This window comes from Solanum verrucosum, unplaced genomic scaffold, assembly GCF_900185275.1.
Source record: "Solanum verrucosum unplaced genomic scaffold, falcon-dt-bn FXZP01000296.1, whole genome shotgun sequence".
NCBI lineage: Eukaryota > Viridiplantae > Streptophyta > Magnoliopsida > Solanales > Solanaceae > Solanum > Solanum verrucosum.
Window position 1 is genome coordinate 1,372,462 of NW_026020470.1, and position 9,311 is coordinate 1,381,772.

Here is a 9,311-nt window from a genome sequence, read left to right on the forward strand (position 1 = left end):
AATCCACTTCTAGGATGATATTTGTGTATATAACGCTCTAACTCCATCAAGTGCCCTGGTCTAAAGGTTCCATTATCACCTCTCCAACCATTAGCACACAACTCTTTAAGCCCATCTAAAAGAGTTTGTTCTTCTTCTGGAATCCATGTCCTTCGTGTTGAAGGTGTTGTGTTGCTTGATTTTTTTGATTTCTTATTTGATGATGTTTGACTATTCATTTCGCCTGTAAGAACTTGTGCGGCAGATTATCAAAAAAATCATAAAGAACCAAATATCATAAGATTCACTATAAACTAAAACATACAACAAAAGAGATGTGAAGAGTACATAAGGGTGTGCAATTAAGGTCACAAAAATCAGAAGTTTCTGGCAGTTAAACTATTTATACTAGGCCAGTTCTAAAGAGCAAATGAAGTCCAAAAAGGTTCTATAGCTAATAAGTAGCAATATAGTTCAAAATGTAGCAATATGTCAATTGTTAAATCTTGCATTCCACATTGATTGAGCCAACTCATCCCTCCAAGTGGTCCACTCCTCCGACGATTCAATAACATCAATATTCTCATGTTGATACTCCATTTGTTCTTCTATATCAATGTCTAAGGGATCCACTTCCATCTCTCTACGAATGAAATTATGAATCAAGCAACAAGCACTAATGATCCTGCTATGAATCTTAACCGAGTACCATGAAGAACTTCTAAGAATTCCCCAACGTCCTTTCAACAAACCAAATGCCCTTTCAATTACATTACGAGCTCTAGCATGCCTCATGTTGAAAAGCTCTTCTTTACATCGAGGCAATGGATTATCGCCACGCCAATCCTTTAACCAATATCTATAACCTCGATAAGGTGAAAGAAATCCTTTTCCATTCGTATATCCTCCATCACACAAATAATAGTTACCTATAATATAAACATATAATTTAGTTACTAGTACCATTCATTCTATAATGTAACTTGAAAGCATATAAAAGGCCTACCCTCATGAATTTTCAAACCATTCCTTCGTACTATAGCATCTCGTAATACACGACCATCGGCAGCTGAACCTTCCCATCCAGGTAATACATAAGTAAAATTGAGATTTCTATCACAAACTCCCAAAACATTAGTTGCTATCTCTCCTTTTCTTGTTCTATATCTTGGTTTGTGTTGGATTGGAACTCTAATGGGAATGTAAGTACCATCTAGTGCACCTAAACAACCCTTTAAGATAAATTATAGTGTTATCTCAAAATATATAATATTTTTCATAAACTGTTAAAACTGCATATTTTGTATATTAGTTAAAAGATGCTAAACGACAATTTCACCTACCTCAAACCATTTCCATCGATCTTCAATCTCATCCTCAAGTACCGGTTTAGGATTAACAAGTAGCAATGGAGCTAGTTTGAGAATAGCACTCAAGCATTCATTGAAAGCCTGACTTACGCTCCATCCTGATCTAATATAATCAACCTTGATGGATCTATTTTTCTCATGATGAGCCAAGATATTTAAAAACATTGCTAATTTTTCGCTGCTTGACATACTTTTACTATCAGTCAGACCTCCAATATCCTTAGTTAAGAGAACTAAAGTGTGAAAGGCATTTCTATCCATTCTTAACTTATCGATACATACACTACCATTATCATTTATGATATAGTGTAAGTGAGAAATGATTTTCGGAACTCGAACACTCATACGATACCTAACTTCACGTCTGTTTTGACATTGTCTTCTTAGAGAATGACTATAACTAGCCATGAAAAGACAAATAAGGAGAACAAGAACTTGCTGAAACAATATCTCCATAAGAATAATATATTCAATACCTGCTAATGGTTGAAGATCCATAATAACACCTATATTTGTCATAAAAATAAAAATGAACACATATAAAGCTTTTAAATAAGTAGCTATGTGCATAAATTTATAATTTTCGACCATATAAAAAGTGAAATAGATGAACTCAAAGCATATTAAAAAACAAGCTAAACCTAAATATCATCATCAGATCTATTAACTTTGGACGACTGACTTTTTCACAACTATTTGCTAACTTAAAATTAACAAAACACTTTGATTGCATTCCAAAATGGTTGGCAAAATCTAAATCGTTGATTTTGATAGAGAAAGAATTATACCCAAATTGTGAAATAGAGGTAGAAAAATCAAATAATAATGAAAGATAAGAGTACTAACCTTTTGGAGATGAGCAAATAATGTTTGATTGAGCAGAAGGAAGAAGAAACTCAGCCTTGACTTTCCATTGACAAAGTACAGAGTAGATGAAAAAGTTACTAAAACAAGTACAATGGAAAATGTTTTTTTAAAAGGCTTTGAGGGTAGTTTTGTAATTATATAATATAATGCAAGTGTTAAAGTGCTATGTATTACTAATACCTAGAATTTCTTGGTATTAGTAATACACAACTTAATACACAATATAGTGTATAACTAATGCTTGCATTAGTTATACATGACATAAAAAGGTGTACCAAACAATGTATTACTAATACACACACCTAATACATGCATTATTTTTCCTAATACACTCTACCAAACGACCCCTAAAGGTAAATGGGAAGTTCAAAGTTAAATTGTTTCCAAATATATAGAAGTGCCATTCCTTTTCAGACAGAGGTAGTATCATTTTATTAGAAGAAAGGAAGGTAAATGACAGGCAAGCCTGTCTAAAACATATCCCGAGATAGGCTATATCCTGGCAGCACTTGAAATTCAGGAAAGTTGCCTATCCCTTCCATCTCAACTGCACATCTTAACAAAGTAAACCGAGTCACTCTCCTAACTTCTCTGAGGCATGATAGACTACTCTGGATGAAGCTACTTGTAAGGCTTTTTATCTGTAGTAAGTTATTGAGATCCGCCTAGCCATTTACAAAGAGCTAGTAATGCCTTAATCTGTCAAGATATTTTGCTGAGATATATGATTTGAATATAAAACCTGAGCAATTATGAAAGAACAAGATTAGAAAAAGAAGGATTTGCGTGAAGCCTGAATGACTTAAATTTCAAGCACCAACTTATTGAGAACTAGCTGTCATATGCTGCCTAAAGAAGATAAAAAAAAAGAAAACGAGAATCGCGAAGAAGAAAGTCAATAGAAGCCTGGACAAGATAAAATTACTTGTACGCTGGAAAATTATCCAATGGGCGAGAATTGTTTTGTGTTCTTCTAGTCTAGATGTCTTATAATTGTTATGTTCTTAATTAGTAAGAGGTCTAGTTTTCTGTGTCTCACTTTTTGGCCCTATTTTCAGCTTCTTATTTCTGGATCACTTGATGGCATTGATATTGATGACCTTCGAGCTCATACCAATTATACAGGAGGTTACCATAAGGTAACTGCTTCTGCAATTTTCTTCAGTTTCTTCTCTAAAGGTTTCTCTTGAAAATGGTTTCCTGTTTGATTGAATTGGACATGTCTGCAGAGGATTGTATCCCTCATTTTCGTGAGGGAAATGCCTCAAGAAATTATATTGCGTGTGTTTCTCTAAAACTAATAGCAGAAGTATATATCTTTAAGTTCATTTATTTTTTAAAAATAAGTTGTAGTAGAATGATAGAAGGTTTGGAAGAGCACAATGTGCATCAGGTTAGAATAGGCTAAGAGGGTGTTTGTATTGGATTTTAATAAAAAGAAAAGCTTATAAACTTTTAGCTTTTAGCTTATTTTTGTACTTTTTTGGTCTAAAAGTAAGTTCTTAAAAGCACTTTTTATCTTTCCCAAACACGACAAAAAATAGAAAAGGAGCTTAAAAGCCAAATGCACTTAAAATAAGCCAATCCAAACATCCTCTAAGGGTAATGTTTGCTTTAAATCAAACATGATCTGGTGACATCTTCTAAGGAGAAACCAAGTTGATGTTCTGAAAAAATTAATCCCAACAATCTTTCGTGGGTGCTACTGGAAAAAACTGCTTGTCTGATTGATTGATTCCTCTGTTTTTTCAAAAGATAACTGGAGGCCACACCAAAATTAAATATCACCTCCAAGATTTTTCTGAACCAAAAAAGTGTACGTCTTGCATGGGGCCACACCCTGGAAATTCTACAGTTAGGAACTATTTGGTTCACACATAGTATGTGGGCATTGTTATGTAGTGGATAATACTTTGGTTTGGTGCACACCAAATAAATAATGCATAGATTGTTATGACTATGATACCAAAGTGGAAACTTGTCTTAATCCTAATGTTTCTAATACATGTATCTTTATTTAATCTTCTGTCCCATATAAAATCATAGAAAGATTTCCTACAAGAAGTTAAGCAGATATTAGTTATTCTGAGTTTTATTGCTGAAGTTATGCGCTGTATTAGGAACGCAAATAATGCAAAGTTTTAAAATAGAAATCAGTTGTAATATTAATAATGTAAAGCTATATGCTGGTATTATTTGTCCTTGTACATCAAACAGCATGAATCCATAATGTTTTCAGTTTAACAATCTGCACTTTGCCCTTGCTCTTTTTCTTTTCATTGGTAGCCCCCACTTTTCTTTTCCCTCTCTTCACATGTTTTCTCTCTTCCCATATGCCTAAGTCTTGGTGAGCGAAGTTATCTGGTAAATGTGCTGGTGGGACTCAGTGGAATAGTCAAGATACACGCAAGCTGGTCTGGATCTCCCACCGTTTTAGAAAGAAGTTTTCCTTTGACAAACAAACTCTATTAAAAAACATGGTTTGGTAGCCAGTAAAAATGTTTAAGTCTGTTTTAATCTGTTAATTTTATCCATATAAAAGCTTCTGAAAGGTTGTTAAATAGCTACACTGCTTCCTTCCAGAAACACCAAACCAAGACTTTCCTTCAAAGTAAACTTGAACCAACTTGAAACACTCACCATGCTGCTTGCAATAAAAATTCATAAGAAACAGAAAAACCTGTTCTCCCCAAACCAAACTAGACATGGAACATTTTCCAATCCGAAGGCAACCAAAGCCATAGTTTTTTCCAACTTACTGGATAAGTCTAATCATGAAGTCTATAACCTAACACAACATAGAGGACAAGAAAATGTGTCCCATATATGGTATTCTGAAAGAGAACAATCTTGAACATTCTACTGTAGCAAAACCAATAAAGCCCCCCTGTAGAATGTTGCCATCATTGCCATGAGTCGGGAACAAAATCAATAAATGATGGTCAGAACTTAGAAACTCACCAGTTTCAGATGGTGCAATAAAAAACTCCTCAAAACAGTCCATATATTTGTTTGTGACAGATCACTTGCGGAAAAGTAATGCAAAAAATTTGATGTGTATCCTTCTCTTCTTATAGATGATGAAATGTTAAAGCTTATGGATTAGTAGGTCTTCTTGACTATAGTAATAGGTATTTTTCTTTATATGTATAGTAGTCATGGGTATTAAACCGCTCATGTACCTTGGATTAAAGCTAGACTCTAATTATCTAGAAGCTGAGCATATATGACAGTCATTTAAGTTAATGAGTTACATTGTGGTTTCATCAAATAAATGCTTTCTGATTTTCTATTAGTTTGAATACGTCCTTTAACTGTGCATAATTAACTGAAGTACTTCTCACAGGAACACTATGTTATCGATATGATTTGGGAGGTTGTGAAAAACTTTTCTTTGGAAAATCAGAGAAAATTTCTGAAGTAAGTTTTACCCTTCTCATATGTTTCTTGATTCATTCTTGTTCAGAAATAGGGAACTGCTAAAGCTATTCTGGTTTAAATGGTCCATAGGATGTAATTGAAGTAACTTGATCTTAGGATGCAATAGATGACTGAGACTTGGTGCTTCTTTTCTTCCATCTTTAAACATGATGTTCTGATAAATTATGCTTACGCTACATGGTGAAAATGAGTTTGGGAAGTGATTTGGTATTTCATTTTCACCGAGTAAATTGCTTTCAGTTAGCTTCATCCGATGGATTTCTGACTCTGAGGTCTGAAAAGGTCTGTTTAACTTCTGTATTTTGGCGGTTCTTTGGTACATTTGAGTATCGTGTTTAAGTTTTTCAATCAATGGATCTTTAACTCGGAAGTTTGAAAAGGTTTGCCTATTTTTTCTGAGATCAACCACTGTATAGCCATTATTGTTTACTTTGGAACGTCCTTAATTAATATAGCTTAACATGTTAGCGGGAAAGGGGTGGAAGGGGAAATCTGAGGTTCTATTGTTTTTTTGTTTTTTCCATCTTATAATGTTCTCCCTGATTTTCTTGTTTTGTTTTTTGTCCCAAGTAAACTGTCTGCAGTGTAATTTTTTTTGTCTCCATATGTCCTGTTGAATAGCTAGGTGCAGGTACGGAAGTTTGATTTATTTAAGTTTTGAGGTGAAGTAATTCATAGGAAAAGCTGATTTTATTGTGTTAACAGTGAATCCAATTGGGTTTGAAAAATAATTAAGAAATATTTCTGCCAGTGTCTACCAAATGCTGGAAAGTTGACAAGAAAGCAACTTACTCTCATTGAGCACCTTTCTTGAGTGAAAAACATTTAATCATCCAAAACTAAGTCCAAATCTTTAAGTAATTAGTGCTAGGGGTGTCTGTTCTGTGCTCTGTATAGAGGTCCATGTGGATTTCTAGGAATCCCTTCTTTTTACTCACTCTTTGGGTGAAGTCTGTGGAAACTATTAATGCTTCAGCACTGAAGATACAGACTGTTTCCTGGACACTAGAATATGCCTGCAAACAAGTAGGGTTTCGTTCAAACAGAAAATAGGAAGAGAGTAGTATAGATAAGATCTGGCATTTGGCAGAGTCCTAAGCTATAGCACTGTAAAAGAAATGAGTTAAAGACACCACTATGTCATCCTCTATGAGATTCTCTTATTTCTCATCATATCTTATGAATGATCTTTTTTTCTGAATAGCATTCCAAGGATTAAGCAACTGTTGTTACTGATAATATGGTGGTCGGTCTGGCCTAAAATAACCTTCTTTAGTATTTTTTTTTTGTTTTTCATCTTCCTGGATGTCCATAGATTTACTCTACGTCATAAAAGGAGCACCTGCTTAAATGATCTTTAGTGCATTTAACCATCCTGTGTCTCCTTTAGGTTAAAACTACAGTTTTCCACTTAAATGTGTTGATCCTACGTCCTGGTATTGAACATCTCCTAGAGAGAAAAAGCGGATATGTATGAAAATGACTTATATATATCTATGTTGTAGCTGGTCTTTGGACCCCTTATGGTAAAACGAGGTGTTCAAATTGTATTTAGAAATTTACAACACTCAATATGGAATGTTGATGGACAGTTTGTACATGAAATGAATATTACTTATTGTAGATAGTTATGCAGACATTTTATTCGTGTTGATTCTAATGTTCAGTAGGAGTTAAATCAACCTCGTCACTTTTTCCTTTTCGGTGCCAGGTTTGTGACTGGGTGTTCACGAGGACCCTTACTCGGATTTAAATATTTGGAGCCGTTGTTCTGCATACAGAGGTTAGTCTAACTCTTTATATGATGTCTTTTGTTGAAGCATTTGATTTGGTATACAATTTTATTTTTATTATTTTGGTTTTTGCCTTCTGATTAGAGCGGGTGGGCATGCTTCTGATGAAGCTCTTGATCGTCTGCCGACATCAGCTACTTGCATGAATCTTTTAAAATTTCCACCATACAGAAGGTTTGCTCTGTTCCAGTGATATGTATTATTGTTACAATTATATGATACAAACTTTAAACTTCAAAACCAAAAGACATAGCTATGCAGTTGGAGTGGTCAATTTCAAAAAAGTAGTTTCTTTTATATGGTGCTTCTAAATTATTGTACATCCTTTGCTTTCCTTTATCACTACAAAGAAGTGCTAGTAACTGTAATTTCCTTTTATGCTGCAGCAAAGAGCAGATGGAGCAGAAATTGTTATACGCCATAAATGCTGATGCTGGTTTCGATTTAAGCTGATGGAATTATCTGTGCATGCAATTTTGGAGTATCCGCTTTCTATCTGAAGCAGCTTGTGTTCTTCATTGGCATAAAGGAAAACACATGAAATGGTATGATCTGTGCACCACCATGGGAGCATACTGGAAAGGAACTGCTAATTGCTAAACAGTCAACAGATGGTCAAGAAGCACGTGTAAATAAGAACCCATTACCTGCCCCTTGACTAGATGTGCATACATACCCCAGGTGCAATGTATATCATCCTTTGGGAAGTGAATGGCGCGCGTGCTAGACATTTCAAGCTCGTTGAAAAGCGAGGTTGTAGTTAAAAATTAGTTTGAAACCTGTGGAAGCTTATATGTTAGGATGATCATAGTCACCGGAAGTTGTCAACCATTTGTATTCATTGTACAAGTTTATGCATCTCTTTAACGAGGTGCCCAACTGCTGCTAGTTGTAATATCCTTGAACGGATAGCTTGCATACTTAATATATATATATATATATATATATATATATATCTGTACTATGATGTGTTGTACCTTGTTGACGAATGGATCTGGAATCATTTAGATTTTAGTCCATTAATGATTTATTTGGTTTGAGTTAGAGCTAATACACATAAAAATCAGTACCAACTTGTACAATGATTGGTTGGAATTTGAGGACATAAATATCAGCATTAGTTAATATAATGTTTGGTTGGGGTTTTTTGTTTACCTCATAAATAATACTATTCCTTTTGTCCAATAATAGTTGTTAACTATATTATTTTGGAATATCAAACAATACTTGTTTACTTTAATAATTTCACACTTAGGGGTCGTTTGGTAGAGTGTATTTGCAAAAATAATGCATGCATTAAGTATGTGTAATAGTAGAGTACCTTGTTTGATACACTTTATAATGCTATGTATAACTAAGGCCACTCTATTGTTGTATTTAAGAGTATTACTAATACAATGGATTTCTAGCTATTAGTAATGCATAGGAATGTAATTCATGCATTAGCATGGTTAAAGACCCAATTGCTCCTCAAAAGTACTTTTACATTTTTTCCACCATAATTGTAGAGAATATTTTTTATAAATAATTTTTTTATACAATGCATACTATTTTTAATACACCAAACGAAACAACACATGCATTACTAATATACTCTATTGAGCATTATTTTTATACACTATACCAAACAACACCTTAGTTCATAATTTATCCTTATCATTAATTATAGTCATTTTTCTATTACATTTTTCAAAACATTGTACTTGTTATATTCAAATGGGTGATATAGTAAAATTACTTTTTTATTTATAGTTTCTTAAGAATTGTGCAAAGTCGGTAATGGGCAAATATTATAGGACAGAGGGACTAAATGCTTAAGTTAAGCAGGCATTTTCGCTATTAGTGATCTAGGTCACTTTTC

The 9,311-nt window shown here is 33.9% G+C and overlaps 1 protein-coding gene across 1 annotated transcript in view; it reads left to right on the plus strand.

Moving 5' to 3' along the window:
- The window catches only part of LOC125809027 (E3 ubiquitin-protein ligase UPL6), a 44,069-nt gene extending 35,677 nt beyond the window's left edge, over window positions 1-8,392 (plus strand). Inside the window, exons 22-26 of the mRNA XM_049488700.1 lie at window positions 3,275-3,355; window positions 5,563-5,636; window positions 7,369-7,440; window positions 7,535-7,624; window positions 7,837-8,392. Of these exons, the coding sequence (XP_049344657.1) occupies window positions 3,275-3,355; window positions 5,563-5,636; window positions 7,369-7,440; window positions 7,535-7,624; window positions 7,837-7,903 (384 nt within the window). The 3' untranslated portion in view covers window positions 7,904-8,392. The remainder of the gene's footprint in view (window positions 1-3,274; window positions 3,356-5,562; window positions 5,637-7,368; window positions 7,441-7,534; window positions 7,625-7,836) is intronic.
- Window positions 8,393-9,311: the final 919 nt, after the last annotated feature.